The 26,588-nt window shown below is 39.7% G+C and overlaps 2 protein-coding genes across 4 annotated transcripts; both read left to right on the forward strand.

Moving 5' to 3' along the window:
• The first annotated feature begins 7,434 nt into the window (after window positions 1-7,434).
• Window positions 7,435-25,802, forward strand: LOC148905736 (neuropilin-1a-like). Of its 3 annotated transcripts, none has more exons than XM_089040127.1 (12): window positions 7,435-7,537; window positions 15,526-15,836; window positions 16,549-16,687; window positions 19,427-19,722; window positions 19,873-20,020; window positions 20,596-20,909; window positions 21,668-21,809; window positions 22,053-22,354; window positions 23,192-23,333; window positions 24,663-24,948; window positions 25,275-25,345; window positions 25,724-25,802. In XM_089040127.1, exons 2-10 carry the CDS (start codon window positions 15,558-15,560, stop codon window positions 24,740-24,742), a joined length of 1,842 nt encoding a protein of 613 aa, XP_088896253.1. In that variant the 5' UTR covers window positions 7,435-7,537; window positions 15,526-15,557; the 3' UTR covers window positions 24,743-24,948; window positions 25,275-25,345; window positions 25,724-25,802. The 3 variants fall into 3 exon arrangements, with proteins under 3 accessions (XP_088896253.1, XP_088896251.1, XP_088896252.1); XM_089040125.1 differs by lacking the exon at window positions 7,435-7,537 and adding an exon at window positions 10,301-10,485; XM_089040126.1 differs by lacking the exon at window positions 7,435-7,537 and adding an exon at window positions 12,549-12,657.
• LOC116293462 (uncharacterized) lies at window positions 16,694-18,708 on the forward strand. Its single transcript, XM_031700887.2, has 2 exons — window positions 16,694-17,325; window positions 17,439-18,708. Exons 1-2 carry the CDS (start codon window positions 17,208-17,210, stop codon window positions 17,636-17,638), a joined length of 318 nt encoding a protein of 105 aa, XP_031556747.1. The 5' UTR covers window positions 16,694-17,207; the 3' UTR covers window positions 17,639-18,708.
• Window positions 25,803-26,588: the final 786 nt, after the last annotated feature.

Genomic DNA, 26,588 nt, shown 5'->3' on the forward strand with positions numbered 1-26,588 from the left:
CTTGGAAGGACTTCAAGAAGGATAGAGAAGTCGAAAAGGTCTTCCAGGCAGCACTTACTGAGGTACCTGATCAAGTCGCCTCAAGTACCTAGTTAAGTCATTCGTAAGTACTTAGTCAAGTCATTCGTAAGTACTTAGTCAAGTCATTCGTAAGTACTTAGTCAGGTCATTATTAAGTCATTGTCAAGTCGTCATCAAGTTACTTGTCAAGTCCTTCAAGTCCCTTAATATAAGATGAGTGGCACCGAAGAACAACCAGAAAAGGCTCCCGTAGAAGATACCAAGATTACCAAGGCTAAATCTCCAGGCAGAGTTGCCGCGGGGAAGAAGCTCGCGGAGATGAACAGGAAGAACAAGGCAAAAAAAGAGGAAAAGGTGGAAGAGAAAGAAGAGGAATCCTTTATTAATCCTGGGTACGTCATTGGCGCGTTAGGAGTTGCTATAGCAGCAGGCAGCCTCTACTTACAATGGCGGGCTACGAAGCCAAAAGTAAAGTGGGAGCCGCCAACATATCACGCACCCGTGCAGGAGCCTAGAAGCAAAATCCCTGAAATGGAGTAACCTTCTCGCTTTGTAATATAATGTCAACCAAATTAATTGACGCCGTCCAAGAAGCTGCTATCACAACCTCCATCATCGCTGGTATTGGCTGGGTAGGTAAGAAAGTCCTAAAGGAGGACCTTACTGAGGACCCAAGTAAAAACCTGAGTAACTTTGCTAAGATGACCGCTGCCGTATGCGGGGCTATCATGCTAAGAAATTACCTACAGAAGGAAAAGTACCTGCCAACGACATAATCTAGAAGCAAACTGTGTTTGCTGGTATATAATGGCTAGCGTGGTCGCAGGTGGAGTTATTGCAGCTTTAGCATTCACTGGAGCTAATTATGGTGGTCAATATTTGGATAGATTAGTTAGAGGTGATCGCAGCGGAGATTTAGCCGCTGAGAGGAAGAGACACGACTTAGCGCTGGAGAAATATCAGCGGGACGTGGCAGCTTGGAATGAAAAAAGGCAAGCTTACAGGGATTGGTTGGACAAGAACTACCAAGACAAAATGCAGGCAGACAAGAACTTCGAAAATACAGACTACGCCTTTAAGCTTTATGCGCAGGCGCATCCCGCGGCATCTACGGGGTTAAGAAAGCCTCAGTTTAAGAATTACTACCAGCCTTCTAAGAAACAAAAAGACAATGAGCTGGTCTTCGTAGGAGTCGCAGGGCTGACAGGAGGCGTAGCTTTGGCGTATCTGCTCTAAGCTGCGCTCAGATCACTAGAAGGGGACTTGTCCCCTGTAATATATGATCGTCTTTTTGGAAAGCGACAAGAATGACTTTACCACTTATTTAAATCCCCCCATTAAAGCCCATAAGGTTCGGCTCATAAGTTGCTCTTTGTACAATTCTTGGTATAACCTGATTAGGGGCATAGTCACTGAGCATACAGGAGGATCTAACTATCAAGCCGTATTGCTGCCCGATGGACATTACACACCAATCACACTGGCCAAGGAATTAGCAAAACACGGTTATACTCTCACCACGGGGTTGCCGCACGAAATGACCCTCAAACATAATATGTCAAATTATTCAGTAACTTTTGGAAAGTCTGACCCATTGGGATCTTTATTATGTGCCTCGGGCAAAACAATTACCGACACAGCCATACCTGTGAAATGGAAAGTCGCATCCTCTTATAAAGTCTATTGCGATTTAGTCCATAGTTACAGCAATGGGGAAAAGCCTTCTCTTATGTCCAAGTTTCTACCCAAAGGTAATCCATTTGACCCAGTAGAATACACTCCCATTTCTTTGAGCTATGACTTGTCTCATTTGGTAGAAAGCATAAACATCACCATTAAAGTGGACGGAAAGACGGTGGATTTCAACGGACGCAAGATCAATCTTGTTTTGGAATTCATATAATGGGCCGCGTAGAGGACAAACTCAAAAGGATTTACTATGGGCCTGAAGGCTATTGGAAAGGAGCGTCGGCCATCAAGAAACTCGCGACCGCGGCCAGGGTATCAGAAGAAACGGCTAAGAATTGGCTAAGAAAACAAACCCTCTGGCAGGTTTATCTTCCCGTGCCCAAGTACATTCCCAGGCCCAGCTTTACCGTAAATGCCCCTAATGAAGTTCATCAGGCGGATTTGCTTTTCTTACCGCACGACAAGGTGAGAAAAAAGACCTATAGATACGCTTTGACCGTAGTCGATATCGCAAGAAGAAAGAAGGACGCCGAACCCATAACCAGCAAGGATTCTGGGGAAGTAGCAGAAGCCCTAAGTAGGATTTATAAGCGCGTCTTGAAATGGCCCAAGCTGCTGCAAGTGGATGCGGGGACAGAGTTCATGGGCGTGGTTACTAAGACCCTGAAAGACCACGACACTAAGATTAGGAGAGCCGAAGCCGAGTACCACAGGGGTCAGAGCATCGTCGAAAGATTCAATAAGACCCTAGCCGAGCGTCTCTTTGGGTACCAGTATTGGAAAGAGCTGGAAGACCCCTCCAAACGCAACAGGGAATGGACTCAGAGGCTCCCCCAGGTCATCGTGGCTTTGAACAACGAGGCGGCCAGGGCTACGGGAATGAAACCCAAGGATGCCATAAAAAAGAAACACGTGGAACACAAGTCCTACGTCAGAAGTTCGAGGGCGGTCGGACTGAAGGAAAAAAAGCTACCCCGCGACATAGTGGTCAGATACCTCTATCAGCCGGGGGAACTCGAAGGTGGCAGTAAGAGAGCCACGGATCCTAACTGGTCCCTGGAAACGTATGAGATTTCGAAGTCCGTCACCAAGGAAGGGCAACCCGTGTTGTATTACCTAAATGGCCCAAGTCGTGGATTTGTCAAGGAAGAGCTGCTCATAGTCCCCAAAGACTCAGAGTAGTGCTGCTCCACGCGCCCGATTACACTCTAGGCATGTCAGTCTTACGTTGCCTCTACAATGCCCGCGTTTGTTGTTGATACGATCCACGGAGAACTGCTGATCGTCATTTGGGTCAAACCTCCATAGTAGAGGTATGTTACATTTGGCACACCTTGCCCCTTTCTTATAGACGTCGTCCACGCATAGGTCGAACGTCATATTTTTTTCTTCGTCGTGCCGCTTGTAGCGAAGGAGTTTCTTAGCAATGTTCTCTTTGGCTACGTCTTCTGGCGTCTTATCGTAGCGCAGTTGCGGCCCCCAGGCTCTTTTCAACTGTTTGGCATATTCTACGTGGCTTACGGCGGTGTAGATAAGGTTGCTCCAACACAGCCGCTGGTCTATGATCCATAAGGTTTCTTTTATGGTAAGCCCCTGCGCGCTGTGGACTGTCATGCAATAGCCCAAGCGCCAGTCTGGATGGGAGGTAATTCTTTCCACCTTTTCTATGGGCACCCAGGCTTTATCGTGCGTTACCGCATTTTGCAGTTGGATGTCGGTACCAGGTACCCAGACGTCGCGGCGCTGCATACGGGTGTCGTGGGGCTTGTAGCAAACAGGTACGGGATGCGTAGGGAAGCGCTCTCGGCGTATATTTAGCAAATCCTTTTGTATGCGAGACTGTGCTGCGCGTTTGCTGCTCAGCACCAGATCCTTTGGATGCCATGTGTAAAGGAAGTCCTCGTATTTCTTCGCTCGTACGCGTTTGCGCAGTGTCTTGCATTGCTCGGCATCACTAAGGCCCCTTAATTCCGCTTTCAGGTTTCTTATTTGATCCTTACTGCGGTAATCTGTGTTGATTTCCTCCGCATGGTCTACGAACCCCTTTAGCCATTCGTGGGGCATCTCTCCGGCTATTGGAGGAGGCTGGCATGGATCTCCGGCGAATATTACTTGGCACTTTCCGCGGAGGAAGTCTACGAACTCCTGCAGGATTTCCAAAGGCACGGTGCAAATCTCATCCCAAAGTATCACCGGAGGTATGTCGTGGATAGCTTCAGGTACCCACTTTTGACCATTCCAACGGAAGAAGCTGTGGTAGGTCTGCGCGTCGTAACCCCTTTCGCAGAGTTCTTTTTCCAAACGGTGCGTTGGCGTTAGCACCTTTATCTTAGGAAAGAGTTCTAACACACGCGTCGTCTTACCGCTGCCTCCCGTACCGTAGAGGTAAGAGAAGCGTTGGTAAGAGATTGGGTCCGCAACTGAAGGTAGAGGCTCTTTGGTAGGCGTTACGGTGCCCCGGGTGTGCTCGCCGTGATATTCTACGCGTTCTCTCCAAGCTTTTATTTCTTCATCTTTGACACGCCATTGACCACTTTCTGCGAGTTCGTCGTCGGTGTAGAATTCCTTCATCTTTTCTAACACTTCGGGCTTTACGTACAAGGAATCCGTAGCTACGCGCGGAACGTCCTCTTTGTCAAACCGCAGTAACATCGCGAGAAGGTTAATGTGCGCATATGCGAGCATGCTGGCACGCAGATGGTAATACTGCGGTCGATGGTCCTGGTAGTAACACAAAGCATTCCACTTACGTTCTCTCTGCTCGGCTTCTATGAAATAATCCCATTTCTCCACGGACACCATCGTTCCTTGGTCATGTGCGCGCTTTATAAGGAAGCTTAGTTCGCCTTCGTCTGTTATCAAGCGACGCTGCATATGTTTTTCTCCTTCTTTAGCGCCCTGTGTGAATTTACCTATAACAATCCGCGCTGTGGGGTTGTGCTCTGGGAGCCATTGTGTAAAGGCGCTATGACAAAGTATGGCTTCATGCGCTGTGTATTCGAGCAGCTTACGCTCTTCAAAGAACTTCAATAAGGGCACCGGTATCCATTCTTTCTCCTGCAGGTGCTTTCCGTACCACGCATAGATTATTGGATGCAGGCCCGACGCTAATTTCCAAGAGGTCAATCGTACAAACCCCGTTGCCGGGGAGCCGTAGTGACCATCTAGAGACACACGGAAGAATTGGGAGTCTGGATGTCCGTAACAGTCGTAATATTCCTTACAATCTCCTAGACCTTTAAAGCTTGCAGGGTAACAGTGTTTCATATCCAAAGACACGTATTGGTCTTCGTCGTATTCCATGTTCCACAGACCACCGTGGCCGTGTTCTACGCACGCTTTGGCTATGTCTCCGAACTCTTTTGGGGTAGGTTTCCATCCATTTCTTTTCTTTGCGGCTAAGAAGTCCAAGCTGCGACTGCTAAGGACCTCGTCAGAGAAGTCTTCCCCTAAGGTCTCACAGGCGCTTTGAATGCGCTGTTGTTCAATTTCGGGTCGATACAAAGTGCCGTCTTGCGTCATAAACTGACTTCCTTCTGAATCCATCAACCAAATGGAATTCTCATGGATTAACTCTGCCAATGGAGAATTCTTATAGACCTTCATTTCCTTCTTTCTTGGGAACCGCAGTTCGCGCCAGGCGTGCCCATTGTGCTGGTAGATGACTATAGGCGCACCACGGCCCCCATATTTGTGTGTTCCGGAGTAAATAAAGCCGTCAGTGATATCTTTCACATGGATTCGCCTCTCCAGCGCCGTTTCTAACTTCTTGATGTTGTCTATCGACCCTCCGGTCCTATTAGTATCTTTTTCCCATTTCCTGATGGCTTCTCTTCTCTTTAAAGTCAGTTTACCGCCCCGAGAGGAGTCTTCAAAGAACTCTCTTCCTAACTTCCCTACGCAGTTACCGGGATGTCGCATCGGTTTCAACTTCTTAACGTCTGGCGTCTTTATCTCGTACGCACCGTAAATGACTACGGTAACCGGGTAAGCAACCTCGTAGAACAGCATGTCTATTCCTACCAATGCTCCCGGGCGTGTGTTTTCGTTTAAGACAAACAGGTCCTTCTTACCAGACGCCCTGATAGGATTGCGCCCCTTTTCTATCATCCACTCGCCGTCTAAATACTTTATGAACGTTAGCTCCAACCGGTAGTTACCTTCGGGTATTAAGTTAATTATTCTTTCAGCCCTTTCTTCTGTCATCGTCTCGTCCGTATCTCCCTCCATAAATGTTGTGAAGGCAAAGTCAGCATCCAGGCGATCCAACACCTGAGTTCGCAGTCGGCGCACAGTTTTATTTCGAATGCTTGTGATGGTGTCCATCTATATGTAAAGGATATCTTAACCTCCGTTTGCGATATCTTTGATTCCCAACACAGCAGCAGTAAGGACTTGTCGCGCGGGTATTTCCCGCTGCCGGCGCCTTCCTTAAACCGCCTGTAAAACCCGTAAATCTTTGACATTGACCGCGAGTCCCCCTTACTGCTGCTTGGGTCCGACCACAGCGATCACTCCTTCAGACACGAGGTGGTTTGCTATAAAAAGAAATTCATATGATTAAGTTTACATTGCATTTTATTTTTGAAGAAATGCTTTACTTTCCATTCTATACTTCATCTGTTCAATACTCCATGCATTTTACAGTTTCATTTATTCTCGACTTTCACATCCCCATGATGCCTTGCGTCTTTGGGGGGTAACCAATCAAAAAACTGTCCCAAATTGAAAGGTTTCTTAATTGAATTTATACTATACATGCGTTTATCTGTACAATACTGATTATCAGTTTATTCCAAGTTATTTTTGTATCTTAGGCCGTTAAAAAATACACTCACCATAATTTCGAAGAAAGACTATATCCAAATCTGCATTTACGATACGAAGACTTCCGGCGTGACCTCGGGTTGGTTGCCGAAGGAAATCCGTTGAACTGGTGTACAATGAGCTCCAAGTACGGGTCAGAACAAGCGAGGTAGTATGTGAATACAGGCACATTTCATGGCTTAAAGACACGAAGACTAGTCTCTAATGCGACTTTCTCGGTTCTATAGAGATGTGAGAGAAGGGTTATGACTAAAATTTGGCGCTAGAAAGGAAATTCGAAGACGTACGGGGTTTCAAAGACTCTTGATGGCTCGCTTTTGGATCCCGAGTCTCCAACCTTCTCTTATTTCTTACTTGTGGGGAAAAAATCCTTAAAACGGGCTAAATCTAAAAATTAACCACACAGAGCGAAAGAAGTGCTATTTCTCAATGATCGGGTAAAATTTCGAGACTTTATTTCACGTTTCAATAATTTTATTGAAATTTTTGATGAATCCCCATACATTTTCTTATAACATGACACCACAGAAACCAAGCTTGGGCTACCTGTGCTATTGCATGAGAAAAATAATTGGGGTCGGTAGGTCGGATTATTATTTTTTTACTGATACAAGTTCAATGGAAATTAGCTTACTGGGAACCCTGTGGTGCATTTGGGAATAAAAAAATATTAGAGGCAAGAAAATTAGGGTCGGTCTCGCAACAGGAAACACACTTTTTTTTTTTTTTTTTTTGGCCTTATATAAGATAATGGTTAAATAAAAGAAGAAAAAATAAAAATAATGTTATGTCATTTTGATAATCTTACTTTAGGTCAAATGGTTTAGTGATTGATTCTGGTGCCACCCAAACAAGTGCCGTCCCTGTTCATGATGGATATGTCTTACAACAAGCCATCGTCAAGTCTCCTTTAGCAGGGGATTTCATCACTGCACAGTGCCGACAGATGTTTGAAGAAACTAATGTTGAGATTGTTCCACCCTACCTGATAGCTAGCAAGGTAAGTAACTTCTTACTACACTTGGATTCTTTTTATTTTTTTATTTCAGAAAAATAAATAGGCTTTGAGATAGCCATGCACTGACTTAAAGTAGATCAGCTCAGGGGTTGCTTCAGCTAGGGTTTGATCTGTGAGTTAGCCCTGACTTATAGATCAGCCCAGAGGTTGTTTCAGGGTTTGAACTGTGAGTTAGCCATGCACTGACTTAGATCAGCCCAGAGGTTGTTTCAGGGTTTGATCTGTGAGTTAGTCATGCCCTGACTTAGATCAGCCCAGAGGTTGTTTCAGGGTTGGATCTGTGAGTTAGCCATTCTCTGACTTAGATCAGCCCAGAGGTTGTTTCAGGGTTCAATCTGTGAGTTAGCCATTCTTTGACTTAGGTCAGCCCAGAGGTTGTTTCAGGGTTTATTTCTCAATTGACACGGTTTTCTTTTATTATTCACAAGGCTTTATTTTTGTTATAACCCTCATTATAAATGCGAGGTCAATATATAGTTATGGGAAAAAAAAAACAAAAAACGACAACATTTGGTAAAATTTTGCCGAGGCGAGTGCCTCGGTTTGCTTCATACTGGCTACGGCCCTGGAACCCTGAAACAACCCTCTGGGCTGATCTCAGTCAGGGCAAGGCTAACCGACAAATCGACTCCTGAAACAACCTCTGGACTGATCTAAGTCAAAGCACGGCTAACTCACAGATCGAGTCCTGAAACAACCTCTGGGCTGATCTAAGTAAGGGCATGGCTAACTCACAGATCGAATCCTGAAACAACATCGTCTGATCTAGTCAGGGCATAGCTAATTCACAGACCGAATAACCCTGAAACAACCTCTTAGCTGATCAAATACAGGGCATGGCTAATTCAATAGAACCATGAAGGCGTGCATGGCTGTCTCAAAAACAGAATTGGATAGTGAGTTAGGCTTTGCGGAGGAAAGGGGGAGGGGGGGGGGGAGGGGAGGGATTGGAAATGAACCGTTGTGAACACTGAAAAATAACCCATTCAAATCAATAGAAGACAATATAGGTAAGTTGTAGTGCTTGGGAACGAGGTTATTCCGGGCGAAAGCCCTTGGAATTAAATTTGGAAAAATTAATTTCCGACCTCGCTGGGATTCGAACCCACGACCTTCGGAATTGTACTACCGATGCTCTACCAGCTGAGCTAGAGGACAGACTGAGAGCAGGCCGGGGTGAAATAGATGTTAGGTCTCATTCAAATCAATGGAAAGACCTATTAACAAGTCCTAATGCAAGTCCCAGAGAGGAGAGGCGAGTGCACTACCCATTTCTTTGAACCCACGTGACAGCTTTGTGTGCTTGTGTGGCAAAACAATAGCTTTGTTCTATTGAGTTTCCAAACCATTCCACTCCATTAACTATGGAAAGTATAATAATAATTGATCGTCAAGTGAAGTTCGATTATTATTTGCATATCGAACGCGGATGTCGCAGTGAGGCGGAGTGCAATCAATAGATCAAAATATCAGACCAGAAGATATTTGAAAAAAATTCTTACAATGAGCCTTTTCATAGTTTAAGAATCGATTCCACTGCGCAAGCAATTTCATACCGAATTTCTCACCTTCTTTTGACTAAACCTTCTTTTGTTCTTAATTAAACAAAAGGTGAGAAATTGGGGATAAAATCGCATGCGCAGTGGAATCGATTCTTAAACTATGAAAAGGCTTACAGATATGACCCATTCAAACTACTAAATATAGACATGACCTATTATCCAACCTTGAAGATGGCTTCAGTAGAGGGTTATTCTAAAACTAGACATGAGCTGTCCAGATAATCGGACAAGAAGTCAGAGCATACGGCCGAATCCGGAGCGGATGGACCCGCCGATGCGCTGGCTCCGGAGAGCGGCTCGGGATCCAAGTTGCGTAGAACTGGTACTTTCATACTACTATGATTTATTTGACAGCCGCTCTCGTCAAACAACGTTTGGCGCCACGGTATGTTACATTTGCTCATGCGCACTACATGTAACTTGTTAAAAACCGGTTTTAAAACTGGTTTCGTTTTGTCCACGATCTTGGACGGCGGTATATCAAAGAAAACGCTCTACATCGGCAGAGTCTCCTTCCTTCCCCGCATAAAAGAAGGGAGAGAAAGAGAAGAGACTCTGCATGCAGGGTAGGCCGGGGTATATTTCGTGGAATTACCATCTTTATATATGACGTCATTTTACGTATTCATCTTTGGAATGAAGCGAAAGTACTTTAGAAAGTTTGCGGATGGGCGCAGCATTTCAGCACTTTTCATCCTAAGAATTCAAGAGCGTTTCAGTTTGAAAAGAAATGCCCGTTTTTTTGGTTTCTCTGAAAACGCATCATCCCACATGGAAAAGATAGACAATGGGACCTCAGTCCTCACTGATACGATCGGCATTTCAGGGCTGCTGGCCATAGCAAGGGGTTAATCATTAATGGTCCAGGGGCCGACTAACCTCTCCCTTAGGCTTCTGCCGAGCTTCCTGATCAAGGTTGAAATCAGGGTTGAAATCTTCGGCATAGCCGTAAGTCCATACGACGGTTCAGCACTCGATGTCTGGAAGTATGGTCCTGGTTAAAAATCGGTAATAATTAAAAGTAATCGAAAATACTAGGTGATTTTTTGAAACTGAATAAACTTTTTAATATTTAAAGAATCGTTTATCTATCCAAATGATGTGGTTTGTTTATTTCCAAGTTCATTTCTTGGAAACCTTTCCAAGGGACCGGAGCTGTGGAATTCGAAGCGCGACTCATATCGATGATAAAACAAAGATCTTAATATAAACAGATTCTAAGCCATTTAACAATTAGACGGAAGGATAGATTCGATCTCTTTGAGTCTCTATCAGTCGTAATGGCGATCCAAAATCCTAGGAGGCCGCACTTTTTGCCCTTCTTGATGGCTATATTATTCTTGGACAACTTGGTGAAAGTAGTTGCTGGTAAGTTAGAATATGGCGTTAGATTAAAATCCAAAGCTTTTTTCTAAAAAAATTGTGCTTAAAATTTTCAAAAGATATTAGATATGCTCCGTTATAGGGCCATAATGTGTAGAAATATAGTTCAATTGATATCGCCATCGAAGAGCGTCGATTTAGGTTGTTCGTCCTTGAAATTCCTATACAAGTTATTTTGAAAATACTGAGTACTGCTTATTGAAAAGTTTATTAGCAGCTTAAAATTGAAGACAAAAGTAAAGAAAAGTATTCTGTATAAATACAAAAAGAGATGTATTGGTTACAATAGGCAAAACATTTTGGTTTAGCCTGGTTTTGGCTTCTAAGGGACTCCTTTTAATTAACTCAGTGCGATGACTCGAGTTTTACTGAATTCACTAAGTATCTTAGTCATTCACGCGAATCCATTTTTAAATATGTCTTATCTTCAGTTTTGGCATAAATAATATCTATGGTTTTCAAGACTGTTTTCAGTAAAATAAAGTGAAGCTGCAGAAAGCGCTTTGATAGATATTTTTTCTTCTTCTTGGAATTATGAACTATCAAGTTTCGTGTCATTCATGTAACCCGGAAGGAAAAGGTTGCCCAGAACTCGAGATTTCCGATGAAAATTAAATAGGAAACAGACATGCTTTCCTAAGGTCTTTAGTAGCCACTACAATTCCTACATAATAGTAGAAGATAATATAGGTAAGTTGTAGTGCTTGGGAACGAGGTTATTCCGAGCGAAAGCCCTTGGAATTAAATTCGGAAAAATTAATTTCCGACCTCGCTGGGATTCCAGCACTACAACTTACCTATATTATCTTCTACTATTTCATTAGTGCCACGCGGTCCACATACTCTCATCTTCGTACATAATAGTTAACCAACATCAATTTCTTTGTATTTATTGGCTTAAAGGATTTCTGGGTCACGAAAAATTCAAACTTAGCCACTTCCTTGGATTACTATGTATGTCCTCATATAGTAGGTTGTTTTTTAATTCCATAATTAGGTGGTTAGCGTACGAAAAATTCGATAATATGCTTCGAGGAAGTAACTCCTTCCTTTTCTGCATTAACACGTAAATCTTTGTTAATTCTGGTCGACGTCTTTCACTTTTAATTTTCTGCTTATAATACTCGTCAAAGAACGATCATATGAGTACATTGTTTTTAAAGCACAATTTTGGCCTTTTGTTTGGTGTTTGGTGTTTGGCGTTAGGCGTTTGGTGTTCTGGTCATTTCTTGCGCTTAAAAAAATACAAAAATATTTTATTGGACCAAGCATACATATATCTGATCCAGCATGTATACTTGTTCTGCTAAATCGCACTCTTCTTGTGTCCTTTCACGGCGCTGAAACAGTGCTGTTTCCCATTTAGTTACGTTAAAACTTGATTTGAACGCGTCGCTGATTCGAAGACCTATACAAAACCAAAGACAATTCTTTAGTTTGCTTGATGTTTCGTTCTCTCCTGTGCCAAAACGGGTTTCCTTCCGATTCCCTTCGTAGGAGAGCAACATTTGAGAGTTAAACACAGAGAAATTTATTAAGCGTTGTGAGCCAAAGTGGGCCTAATATTGGGAACTATGTAGATACGTAGATTATATTTTATTTTTGAATATGTTTTTGCATATGATCTAGTGGTATCAACCGTTTCATAAGAATTTGTTAGAAAAGACGTGTTTTGTCATACTTGTCATTTATTGATTTACTGTTTACTGCATGACCAACCATGGCCAGTTAGGGAGCATATTGATTTTATTGAATAAACAGTGGAATTTTTCCACGACATCGTTGACAATGATCTAATATACGGTCAATAAACTCGTCAGGACGTGTTACCAATAGGTTTAAACATGTAATTTGTTTTGAAGGATGAGACAAAAGATTTTATATTTCCGAAAATTGCCACAAAAGTAAACGGGGCTTAAAAGTAATCATACTTTTCCTATTTTTATGAACTTGTTCTTCAATTGTTGTCGTTCGCGGGCTTCCTGTGGTGACAAACCACGCTTCTCTTCCCTACACATTTCCAGTCCTTTTTCGGCCAAAACTAAGATGGCTGACTAGCTCGGATGTTTTCACTCGATTTACTGTAAAGTTTGAGCAGTTTTGAGCAAGAAATTCGCCTATTTAGTGAAGAAAATTATATTCCAATTTCCAAATATGGTAAGTACATTCCATATATGGTAAAAGAAACGGCTCGAGCGGAACGACAACTTTTCTATGTAAAAGTCCTTTTAAGCTTAGAGCATATTTGTGGTTCATAAAACCACCTTGCGTTGACACGGCTTAAAAAAGGCGTGATTGGTTAATTCAAAATATTAACTGAGGATGCGCAGTGTGGTTTTCCGCTGAATTTAGCGCAGGCGGTCAGTACAAAATGGCGGACGAGAAAGGATTCTTGTCGAGGGGTATCTTTTTCTTTTTACTAACATATCTGGATTAAATGCCGTAATTGATCAAGAAGACAAGTCAGATGAGTATCTTGATCTTATGTGAATGGTTAATTGAATTGTTTTTAGTCTTATTCGGCCAAAAACAAGTCATCGAAGTGTATGTATTTGAATAAAAAAACAGCGAAGAAATGCAATTATTGCGCCGTTATTCTAAGTCTTTTCCAAAGTTCTGACCTATAAATGCTGCTTGATTGTCAAGATAATAATGTAAATATAGTCGTGAGTGCTTTAAATTTGAAAATATGTGATCAAAACTATAGATGAGCATGCTTTACTCCGATTATTATGTTAAATCTGTTCAACTGGGTTGCTGTAATTCGATATCGTGTGTTAGATTCCTAGATAATTCTTCCTTTTAGGTGTTTCTTGGCGAAAAACAAATCGTACAATGGGAATACTCATCATTGAACTAGTTTGAAAGCATACATGAACCTCCCATTGACAAACAGCATTTTTTTTTTTGTCAGAAAAAGAATTTTTTTTCAGGAAAAGGGTTCTTATTATTCTCATTATTAGCAATGAATTAAATGCTACTTCATTTGTGTTTGCATGGCAATCTTACTTTTTTCATTTAATTTTGATATCTCTACAATATCAATGAAGAAGTTCTTAATATTTATGTTAAGTAGATATAGGAGAATCTCTCTTGTAAAGTACTCAGTTTGATCTTCCTCATATCTTCAGCCAGTTTAGCTAGGCTGTTTTTTCCTTTGACTTTAAACATTTGAGTCATGCACAGGAGAATATTAAAACAACTAAAAAATAATAACTTTTAAAACTGTTTCCACTTAATGTTAGTGCTGCATTTATAGTTAAGCAAAAGTTGTTAAGGTTCTGAGTTTTATCAAAAACCTGTTATAATCAGGTACTCCTCTAGATAAGCACAATGAAACAACATTAAGAATCTTTGGTTTTATCACTTCTGCGTTTAGTTTAGATATAATGAAATTATTCATCAATGTGATACTAACTAGAAAGCCCTTTTCATATGGTATAATTGGCACTTGCTTTATTTTGGGTTCACCCAAAATGCTAATTCCCTCCCAGTGTAGTAGTGTTTCATGTATACATCAGATTCCTTGTTTTTGTTAGTTAATTCAATCGTATGTTGTTGGTTGTAAAGGTTAAATGATCTCAGCATTATGTTTGCATTGTGTATTTCATCAGTCAACTTTCATAACAGTCTAGGGTAGTTTTAATCAGTAGTTTTGCCCTGTTTTTACCCACCCATATGGTACACAAGGAGGTCCTTTTATATTTAGTACACCTAGTGGCCTGTGTTGTTTGTTATAGATCATAATAATTAGAATACATTTTCTCCTTTCTGAGAATTGAGAATTATGATATTACCAAAGTTCAAAACCAAAGTAAATAGATTTTCCATCTACCAAGATACAGTTTTTTTTAATAGAGTAAAGGAATATACTGTAAGCACCTTTATGATACACAATTGCAAATTTTCAGTTAATAGGCCTTGGAAAAATTCCTAAAGACAACATTGGGTTTTTTCGTGTTCTTTTTTTTGCTAATAGTTATTTTCCCCTCACATTGCTTAATAAATATAAACCCCATCTTCCAATTTTCAACTGTTTTGATACACTAAAATACTAAATAATAAGATGGTTGTTAGGAGTATGATTGTATCCCACCCATAAAATGATTAAATACTCTGGGTATACCTTCCTGGTAATTGGTTCATCATTAATTCCTTTTGTTGAATCAGTTTTCAATTCTAAACCTAGAACTGAAATGTTCCTTATAAGTGATATTGAGGGTGAGACCTTTGTCGTAAAAATATTTTGAAAATATAAGAAAAGAAGTTAGTTTATTAATTCCATTGTATGTGTTTATTAAAATTAATGATAACCACTTTCAGGTTATGATTTTTCTATATAGCATTGTAACAATTCCTTCTGTCTAACACCCTCAAGATGCAGAATAGCTAGGTTAAAGCTATAGTAGAATATTCCAGCACCCAACTTGTGATAAAAGATGATACAAAAAGGGCTGAAATAGTTCACATTGAAAACTTGTTTAAAGTTTTATTATGAAAATTGGTAAACCCAAACCTAGTTTTTGAATCAACAAGATTGGCAGAATCAGGAAAAAATGTCACTATTAATATTTTCTGACATTTCAGATCTAGTATGTCACTCAAAAATAATTCAATAAAACAAACTTTAGATTTAAAAAAAACATCAGAACAAAAAAGTCAGTTTTGAAATTTTGCAGAAAAATGTGAAGCCTATTCAGAGCAAACTAAAGGACAATCCTTTAACTAAAGACTTGAACTTGGGTAGGTCGAGGATCAGAGTTACATAAAAATGATTTCCAAATTAAAAGAAGATATTTATCCTTCGTATCACAACATTTCATCATAGACTAAAGCTTTTGTCCTTAGTCTTAGCGCTCCTCTAAACCAGCTCTTCGAAACGGGTGTCTCCTCGTCTATCATCCTCTTTCATTCTTTCTATATTTTTCATTCTCTCCTTTTCTTTCCTTTGTTTTCTCCAATTCATTCATTCGTTCATTCACTCTTTCCTCCCCATTCATTAACCCTCTTATATTCTTCTTCCAGATTGCCACAGCACACCCGTTGGCCTAGAAAACATGTACATCATCCCTAACATTAGCTTCACAGCATCTTCTTTCTACGATAACAAATACATCCCATACAATGCTAGACTGAACGGTTTCAACGGATGGAGTCCGAAACTAGCGAAAGGCGAAAATGAATATCTACAAGTTGACCTTGGGTACCCTTACGTCATCTGTGCCATAGCAACACAAGGTAGTAGTGTCAAAACTGAGTGGGTGAAGCAGTATAGGATAATGACATCAGTCTATGGAACGGAATGGGTTGCCTATAAAGAAAATAGTCAAGTTAAGGCAAGTTTAAGAGACACTATGTACATTATTTAAACTCATCATCTGTAAAAATAATGAGATCTATAGAAAACTTTTAAACTTAAAACTTGAATTTAAGATTTGAAAAACAAGAAAACTAAACGGAGCTTTATTCTTGACTAAGAAATTCATAGCTGCATTCCGACGTACAGCAAGGGATCTATACGTCCCTAACAAAAACAAGAAAACGCTATGTATGTTAACCTGCTTTGATTTTCTTAATGTTATCTTGACAAGAAAAGTCTTCCAAAAAGTCTGAAATATTGACTTTGTAATGACGTCACTGCAAAATTAAGCTGTCATAAAGCCTTCAAATATTCACCAGCGAAAAATACAGGAACATACCTTCTATTGCAATGAAAATATAAAACTCATTCATTATTGTGTCACTGTTATCAAGTGCTCATTATCAACGATGTATTTTCATTTTGTGGCCTGGAAATCCGTTATTTCAAGAGGAAAAGTGACAACTCAGTCATTTGCAAATTTTCTCCATTCTCAGCTCAGCTGGTTATCTATTTTTTTAAGCAATTTGATGTAGTTCCATGTCGGGATATAGGCGGAGTTCCTGTGGTTTTGGCGGGAACATTTCGCGCTAAAAAACGCCGCGCACTTGCTTACTTCAATTTCCCATACTCTGGTTCTCTCACTTTGACAATACTGCGTGGTTGAAAACATGATGGATTTTTCACAGAATTTCACAGGAAACAAGGACCAAAACACTGTCGTTAAGAACAGAGTCAATAAACCTTTGGCAAGATATGTCCGCATTTTTCCAACAAAGTATCGAGGCGGGAGCACAATGAGAGTTGAATTATTTGGTTATCCTGAAGGTAAAGATGTTCCTGTACTATTTACATATACAAACTAAATTAGTATATAGCTATACGTATTGGATAATGGTCGAGCTCTGAGGATTATTTCAATAATCCGAAGAGCGAGACCATTATCCTATTTAATATATACTCTCATTGTTTTCGAAGAAAAGAAACCGAATTGTCAAAACTGTTTTGTTCGTGTTTTACAATAAGCAGGCTAATTAATGGTTTATGTTTAGAGTGTCTTTTTTAAACCCGTTGTTCCATTAGAACTTCTATATACAAAACACACAATAAATCGGAAATCTTATTGGTTTCAAGTGAGCATAATAATCCATGCGCTTTGTATAGGAGTTCTATAGAACTTGTATACAAAGCTTCAAATTATATGTTGGAATTCCACTATATCGCAAAACACCAATGAAACGCTTTAAGCTTTTGCATATTCACGTTCCTATTAATTGACTATAAAATCGAACTTTGGCTTTTTACATGTGCATTTCATTGAGTTCACTTCACGGTTCACTTTGCTGAGATGGAGACGTATGAAGAGTGCTGTTGCGAAATGTTAGCGGTCGACAAGGACGACGATGCAATCCTATCGCAATTGGTGGACAGTTTTGAAAACGAGAACTCGTCCTTAACTGTAAAAAGTGAGTTTGTTTAAAAGTATGATGATTCTGTTGATTATTTCATGTGATGCTATTGTCTTGACTTTTAACTGCTTGTAAATATGCTTTCAACTAAATGAATTCTTTATTTTTAGCTATTGAAGAGGAGGAAGTCGAAGAGCCTCAGCAAAGTCGTTTCAAGAAAATGCAAGAGAGGAATTTAGTAGAACTAGCAGAGGATCGATTCCAACTAATACGAAGAGTAAAGCCATGTGGGCTTTCCGCTTATACCAAAATTGGGCAATGTGGCGAAAGAGGGGTGACTTTTCTAAAGATGAGAAGTCTACCTGAGTGACGTTGTTAGCCAATTCATCGCTGAAGTTAGAAAGGAAGGAGGCGAACGATATCCCGCCAAAACATTGCACGAGATAGTGAGTAGTTTGCAGAAGTATTTTGAAATGAAGGGGAGAGTAGTTAAGTTTTTTGCATAGTTAAGCATTTGAAAAGCTAAGAAAATCACTAGATATCGAAATAAAAACTTCAACCAATAACAAGCTAGGCTTGCATCCCAAGCAGGCACAAGTAATTTCTGAAGAAATAGAAAATTATCTTTGGGAAAACAAATTTCTGAGCGATAGTTGTCCCAAAGTTCTGTTGAGAACAGCCCTTTATTTAATAGGTCTAAATTTTGCCATGAGGGCTGGGGATGAACATAGTAAATTGACCATAAGTAATCTTTCAATCAATACTGATTTCGAGGGGAGGGAATATTTGCTTTATTCGGAGGGTGTGTCTAAAACTATACAAGGTGGTTTGAAACATCGCAAGTTAACGCCCAACGTTAGTAGGGCATATGCTAATGTCCAATGTCCAGAGCGATGTGTGGTGCAAATTGTTAAGACCTATATAAGGCGTTGTCCTAAAGATGCATTAGAAAAGGCTTTTTATTTAAAGCCTTTGCAAAATTACAAGAAAGGATAATTATGGTACTGTAGTGTTCCTTTGGGTCATAATACACTTAAGAATGTAGTTCAGTCAATGATGAAGGAAACTGGGGTAGATGGTTTTTTCACAAATTACGAGCAACAGCTGCGACTAGATTGTTCCAAGAAAATGTTGATGACAAATTAAGGAGGTAACTGGCCATAGATCAGAGTCTTTGCAAAGCTACAAAAGGGTATCAGACAATCAATTAGCTAAGGTTTCCAGTATTGTGCAAGCTAGCCAAGGGACCAAATGTAGTGAAAGAACGGCAGTTCCAGCCGTGCAGTCCAACTTTTCGGAGATTGAAAGTAATACGGGGAAAATATGTCTGAATGTAAGTGGTGGCAATTGTAATATTACAATTTATAACAATTAAGTAAGTACTGTTCATGCGCATAATGATGGCCAACTATAATGAAATATCCTAAACAATGAAAGGTCATTAAAAGACGTTTTTTTTGTTGTTGCTGTATGTTTTGTTTGTAAACTACATTTTAAAATTAAATTGCAGACAGGTCATTATTATGCCCATCGAGATGGAACAGGAGGTCATTATTTCAACAAATAATGACCTACTGTCCCATCTCGGTGCACACAATAATGACCTGTCCGCAGTTTTCATTTAATTAATTCATCAGCCCCACTCTTCCCTGCTGAATTCAAAACCCTCCCCGGCTTTAAGAAACTTAGATTATCAAAAATAAAGAATACTTCAAAACAATGAGAGTATATATTAATAAGAGATAACTAGCTAAAAACTAGTGTGAGCTGCGTCGGTGTTTCTAATGAAGCAGTAATGATAAAAAGGTAAATTATACACCGTGAAAAGATGGAAAAACTTACTGACGTTTCGGACGCTAGTCCTTCGTCGGAGTAAAAGAAAATGTATATAGCGTGTTAGGTTTATGCTAAGTCCAGAAATCCCAACTTACTTCTTTCAAGGGCTGTTTTTATGATGGAATAAATAATACATGACAAAGGAAACTTTTGAAGCATTCTTCTAGTGGTTATAACGCCATTTTCAAACAGTCAGCCTCTTATTTAAGTCAAACAAGCATTCACCAAACTATCTGTTAAACAATTTCATTTAGTAAAATGTATAACTTATTACATTTCATTTCATTTATTTATTTATTTATTCCTATATTTTATTCTGAAGCGTGTGATAATCTTCCACTTGGAATGGAATCAGACGTCCTTCAAAATATAACAGCCTCTTCTGGTCAAGACCCAGCCACGAATGCGAGACTACATTACACATCAGGCTCGTCTTGGTGCGCCTCTACAAGTGACTCTGATCCTTATCTACAGATTGACTTGGGGTCATTTCACCTTTTTTGTGCTGTGGCTACACAGGGAAACAGCATGGCAGAGCAGTGGGTGAAGACGTACCAGATAAATACATCTACTGATGGTACAACATGGACCACTTATCAGGAGAACAATATTGACAGGGTAATGTAGCATTAATGATAGTATGATAGATCAGTGTATAGAGACATACCAGATAGATACATCTACTGATGGTACAACATGGACCACTACTTGAAATGCAGCATTAAATGAAGAATATTGATGCGGACCTATTGATAATTCAATTCACAGGTATTTTGGGGCAATTTTGATCGTTCAACGGTGGTACGCCAAGTTCTTTTCTATAGCACTGTTTCAAGATACATACGTATCATATCCAAGACACACCAGACTACACCTTGCTTGAGGACAGAGATCTATGGATATCAAGTAAATCAAAGTAAGTTGAGCTAAAACTGTAAACAAAATGGGTTCACGAATGTCCAAGTATCTAAGTATATATCCAGCACGAAACGTCTGCGCAACGTCTGCGCATGCGCGTACTTCGTACGCAAATTAGTCGAATACTCGTCCTATTTTTAAAATATGCAAATTATACTTTCAAACTTGTCTATTAACAAAAGGACTTTATAAAACGTCAAGGCTAAAATTCAAATGCTGAAACTTAAAGCTAATTATCACTTGTTGGTTTTATTAATATCTCTTGATGGGTTGCAAGCATGCCCAGAAGAGTTAAAAGACAAAAGAATGGCGACCATTGTGGTGCCGTCGTTAAATTGAACCAATCTATCGTTCTCTCGTGAGGCCGCGATGACGTAACGTTTAAACGCAATTTTTTTAAAATTTAATTCATATATTTTCATGTAAAGTTGCTGTTTCGACAAGCAGTAAACCTTTGTCAAGCAGAGTAGCTCTACTCTCGAGTCGAAATTGATATTTAGATCTTTTTTTTTAAGATAAAAATTTTGACACTTATTTAAATAAGCATTTCAAATTTTTCATCCACGTTTACAGCTTGTTCAAGTCACAGCTTGGGCATACCAAGCCCTAAACGGGTTCTCAACCACAGGATTTCAACAACATCATATTACAATAGCGAACACCAACCTTCTATGGGAAGACTTGGCTCAGATTCAGCATGGGGGCCGGAAAAACAAAAAGGTGATGACTACCTCCAGATTGATGTTGGTGCTGTGTCGTACATGTGTTCTATAGCAAGCCAAGGCAATGGGAATAATAAATTACACGAGTGGGTCACGAAGTATGAGGTGTTGTATTCTACAACCAATAACCAGTATATAACATACAGCGAGAATGGGACAGACAAGGTAAAATGCATTTTTTTAAATCTATTAAAAAACTTGAGCTGCTACGATATTTTATTTTGTTAGGTTTTTTAGCTTGTTTCAATAACCCTCACAATTTCCACTAAGACGTCTGCGTTTTAGGCTTCTTGCCAGTGAATGGCTCTTTCTTGGTGTTGCAAGGCACCTGAGGCTTGACGACAACAATACAATAGCCAAGGATATAATGAATTTAAAGCTAAACAATACCCTGCAAAAACAAATCCCTAAAGAAGAACAATAAATCTTGCTATACCAAGAAAGACCCTAGACTGATTCCATAAGTCTGTCCCAGATCGCTTTTTTTCAATTTTTTTCAATTTTTTTTTTTTTTTTCCTTTTTTTTTTTTTTTTTTTGTCGCTCATGGATCGTCGAGCCACCAACAGTAAAGAAGGAGCGCAAAACCACGACTTATGTAATCAATATAGAAAGACCCTAATAAATAAAGTATTTATAACTCCGATCATTGAAAATTTATGGTTGAGCTCCTTTGGAGACACCGTGCAATAAACTGTTGCTTGAAATGTTGCATCCATCTGGTTTCATCAAGTGAAATTAAACTTCAGCGTGGCTGCAGTTGCGTGATTTTCTCAACCAATCAAAGTTCATTAGTTTTAGCTTTACCGTTTGCCAGAATTGATACGTTCATTGATATCAATTTCAAAAATTGCTTTGTTGCAACGGAAATGCGACGTGTGAAATGTAATTGTGGTGTCTCCGTTTTTCTCTATTTTTTTTCCAGGAATTTCCAGGAAATACAGATCAATCAACAATTGTTACCAATTCAATTAAGAATCCATTCAAAGCGAAGTTTATTCGTATTCTACCGAAGGAATTCAATAAATGGAAGAGTATAAGAGTTGATTTTAAAGGACTCTCAGCAGGTACAACAGACATCAATTTATTACTCTTGCCTTGCCTTGCCTTGCCTTGCCTTGCCTTGCCTTGCCTTGCCTTGCCTTGCCTTGCCTTGCCTTGCCTTGCCTTGCCTTGCCTTGCCTTGCCTTGCCTTGCCTTGCCTTGCCTTGCCTTGCCATGCCTTGCCTTGTTATGCCTTGCCTTGCCTTGCCTTGCCTTGCCTTTCTTACCTCTAATGCAACATTTTTCTCTTTCGACAATAATCCCAGCCTGTGGCACATCATTGGGTCTCGAGAATTCCCACATACCGGACTCCTACATCACCTCCTCTTCCTCATTGGATAATTCCCATACTGCATCTCATGGTCGTCTGTACGGTAGCTCCTCATGGTGCAGCTCCTCTTCATCCAATACCGAGTACATCCAGGTCGATCTTGGAGAGGTCAAGACAGTAACAGGTATAGCAACACAAGGAGACAAAGATTTGGACAAGTGGGTAACGTTATACAAGATGGGCTACAGCTTTGATAGTACACATTGGGACGAGTACGAAGAAGGGAAACTTGTCAAGGTAAAAATGCTTTATGATCAAAGCAACTGATTTGTTTGACTTATGCGTGTGAATTTAAGCTAATTTTCACTAGCGCGGCAATCTTGGCTCTTTATATTATCCTCCCAAATGCAAATAGTTATAGACCTAATTGAAAAAACGTTGTCGAGTTCAGAAAAGGTTATATCATCAAAGCTAATACCAAAGTAGATCATGGGAAGACAAACAATTATGCTAATTTTATGCGTATTGCAGTTTTCCCTTCTTGTGCACATTTTATACATCATAGCTTTGGCATGTTGTTAATCTAGGTCGACCGACTTTGCTCTACTGTGCATTTTTAGTTGTCTATATGCAAATACAATATACATTTCAGAGTACTCAAAATCCTTGTCGGTCTTAGCTTCGATGATATGACCTTCTCGAACCCGACTACGTTTTTTCAATTAGGTGTATTTCAATCTTGACTGTATTATTATACCTCTGGGGTCTCGGCTTCGATTTCTGGACTTGACATCACAGAATGAGAAGAGGTTGTTAGGTCTCTTTCTTGATTCGAGGGTTTTTGTCTAAATTCTCCAGGTTTTTCTCCCTCCGCAAAAGCCCAGTACGCTTAATTCCAATTTGAATCCAATTACATCAATAGAGTTTTGCATCATCATGTGCGCACGCCCATAATACAGCTTGGGCTGCCTGTGGTTAGATGGCAGAACAATAAAATCCCATTGCTCCTGGGAATTGAATTCTTTCGCATGTAAAACGATTGTATTGTTCCTGCCATCTAACATGTTTGCCGTCACGTGATGGTGCAAAACTTCTGTAATCCTAATGTCAGCTTCAAATCTCCTTCCTTGTTAGGTGTTTAATGGAAACAAAAATAGAACTGACGTCATAGTTAACTGGCTAAGCCATCCAACAGCAGCTCGTTACGTCAAAATATTTCCTCAGAGCAGTAGCGGTGGAGTCTGTCTAAGACTCGACCTTTATGGATGCACCTTCTGTGAGTAAACACTAGAGTAGTTAAATCTTTCATTTACTACATATTGCAGCTCTATATACTAGATACTTAGTTAAATAAAGCTTTATTATTATTATTATTATTATTATTATTATTATTATTATTATCATTATTATTATTATTATGGCAAGTTTTATTTGTCTGTATATATCATGTTAACATTGACAAGCGGACTAAGTCTAAGCTGGTTAAGTTTATCATTTTTTACAATCCTTTCTTCAGTTGATGCATATTCATAGAACTTCTTGACTATATTAACGTTCTGGCTTAAAATCCATTTCTGGTATCGTTCTATAAGAAAGTTCACTTCCATGTTTGTATTTGTAATTGTTCTTTGGTCTTTTCTTAGCTTTTCGTGATGTCCTGCGAGAAAGTCAAACACTATGTTAATCTGATTTACACTTGAGCTTTTGCACTCTTTTATTATTATTATTATTATTATTATTACTATTACTATTATTATAAATAATAAGCTAAATAAAGGGCAGTGTGCAAGGGATTCTGGTAGCTGTAGTATATATATAACAGCCTATCGCTGGATTTTAATCAGTTGACAAAAGTCTTTGAATCTCATTACCTGCTCCAAATGGTTTTCAAACACTGATCACCGTGTGCTGTCAGCCAGAAAGAATTCTATTTGAAAACTTGTGATTCAGCTGATAAACATTTACGAAAAAAAGAATTTCTCTGTCGTACACGGTAATTAGCCTCGATTTCGTATGGAATAGTTATTCTGAACATTCATGCGTTCCATTGAAGGTTCGTGGAATTTTGTAGTGTTTTTGTATTGCCAAGGCGGTGCATTCCTTACTTTACCGTTGGTAGTTGTGAACATTTTATTGTACACTGAACACAGCGGTATTGACTAATTTGATATCGAATTTAATTCCAAGGGCTTTTGCCCGGAATAACCTCGTTCCCAAAGCACTTTAACTTATCTATATTTCTATATCTTCATGTATTTCATAAGTGCTACGCGCGGTACACATATTCATGTATTTCATAAGTGCTACGCGTGGGCCACACATTCTCATCTTTGATAACATCTATTTCACCCCGGCCTGCTCTCAGTCTGACCTCTAGCTCAGCTGGTAGAGCATCGGTAGTACAATTTTCGAAGGTCGTGGGTTCGATTCCCAGCGAGGTCGGAAATTAATTTTTCCGATTTTAATTCCAAGGACTTTCGCCCGGAATAACCTCGTTCCCAAGCACTATAACTTATCTATATTTCTATAATTTGATATCGGTCTATTGCGCATGCGCATTCGAGTATAAACACTTTTGATCACATTTTAAAAACTTGGCTTTTAGATACCCCTAAAAGTCCAAGTACTCCAGTCACTGCAGACAAGAGATCAGCCTCACTGAGATTGGACCAACATCCAAACTAACCAGGGGACTGCAGACTCGTTCTCGATAGTAGTGAGCGATACATATGGGACGAACCAGACAATAATTGTTCCAAACCAACCAACAACCTCAAAGAATATTACAAATTTAAAGCCTTATACAAACTATGAAGCTAAGATCATTGGTGTAAAGAACGACGGGCAACCTTTATGGCAAAGTACCTCAAGATTCCAAACGCTCATTGCAGGTTAGCTTGAGGGCCTCAAAGCCAGTATTTGACCCAACGTTTAACCAAGCTTTGACTCCAAATTTAGCCAACATTTGACCCAAAATTCGACCAAACATTTGAACCCAACATTTGAACTCAACATTTGACTCAACATTTGACCCAACATTTGAGCCCAACATGTGACCCAACATTTAAACCAATATTTGAATCAACATTCGAACCAGCATTTGAACGATCTTATAGTGAGTCATTAAACCGATGATGGACGATGGATATCGTTCGCAATATCTTACTCAAAAAACTTCTAGTCATTCTTTTCGTATATGAATTGTTTTCTTTTTCAGAACCGGAAGCAAGTCCTACCATAGAGACGTTGACTGCAATATCATCACAAAGCATCAGAGTGACAATTAAGGTTAAAAAATAGTGATCATATCAAGATACTATACTATTTGGAGCGTTTGCCATTATACTGAAGCAAGGGCTCCAAGTATTACCAAATTTATTATAAAAACGAATTCTTAAAATTTACAGAAAATAAATATAAAAAGCTCTTTAATTCTCCAATGTCTTTTTTGCAATAAAGTTCTGCTCTGCTCTGCTCTGCTCTGCTCTGCTCTGCTCTGCTCTGCTCTGCTCTGCTCTGCTCTGCTCTGCTCTGCTCTGCTCTGCTCTGCTCTGCTCTGCTCTGCTCTGCTCTGTTCTGCTCTGTTCTGTGCAGACCGAGAATTAAAAATTAAAAGTCGTTCCATTTAACCTGGTTCAATTTACATTCCCAACTATTTTTTCTTAGTTCACGCAAACAGACAAGTTAAATGGGCCACTGGCGGGATACAGAATTTTGTATCGACCCGATGGAGAAGAAGAGATGCAGACGGATGTAGGTAACGTTACTAAGGTAACGTTGACGAACCTTAAAAAGTACACAGCCTACAGTATATCAGTGGCTTTAAAGAACACTATGTTTGTTGGTCCTGCTAGTGTCACAAAGCAGAAAAAAACACTAGAAGATGGTAAGAATCGAATCGAACTCGAGGCGTAGCCAAGAGTTTGTATATCGGATACAACACGGACACGAACACTAATACGAATATATTACTTGTCAAACGTCTAGGTTAGTTCCCTTGTGTTTCACTAAAATTTTCAAAATTAAAGAGGAATTTGGCCAAGAAAATCCAACTTAAAGTTTATGCAAATGAACACAATTTTGCAGTTGTAAAGCACGCGGGGATCGGAAGAATACGAGAGAAGTGTTAGAAGAAGCAGCTCAATTTGGAGGACAAAACAAAACAATTTCAACCTCCTGAGAATTTGAACCTGTAATTGATCCTCCAAATTGAGCTGCTATCCTTCTGCTATCCAACGTAGTGCAAGGGTTCTATTGGCAGAACACAAAGAAGTGTTAGGGGAAGCACGACGCGTAGCGGAACACTTCTAGATTGTTCTGCCAATCTCCAAATGCTTCATATCTGCACACCGCACAGCCGTTATTTTGGATGCGAATGGACGAATCAGTATACAGTGTGCTGTGTGGTCTCATAAAGCACGCGCTCCCAACCAACCAGAACGCGAGATTTGTAACAGTTATTTTATGATGAATCGGAACCAAAACGTATATTGGGATCATCATTGATTTTGCAATTCTTATGTATTTTGCA

The sequence above is a fragment of the Actinia tenebrosa genome, unplaced genomic scaffold (genome assembly GCF_029948245.1).
Source record: "Actinia tenebrosa isolate PJP-AT-01 unplaced genomic scaffold, QUT_ActTen_1.0 PGA_scaffold7__59_contigs__length_16204524, whole genome shotgun sequence".
Lineage (NCBI taxonomy): Eukaryota > Metazoa > Cnidaria > Anthozoa > Actiniaria > Actiniidae > Actinia > Actinia tenebrosa.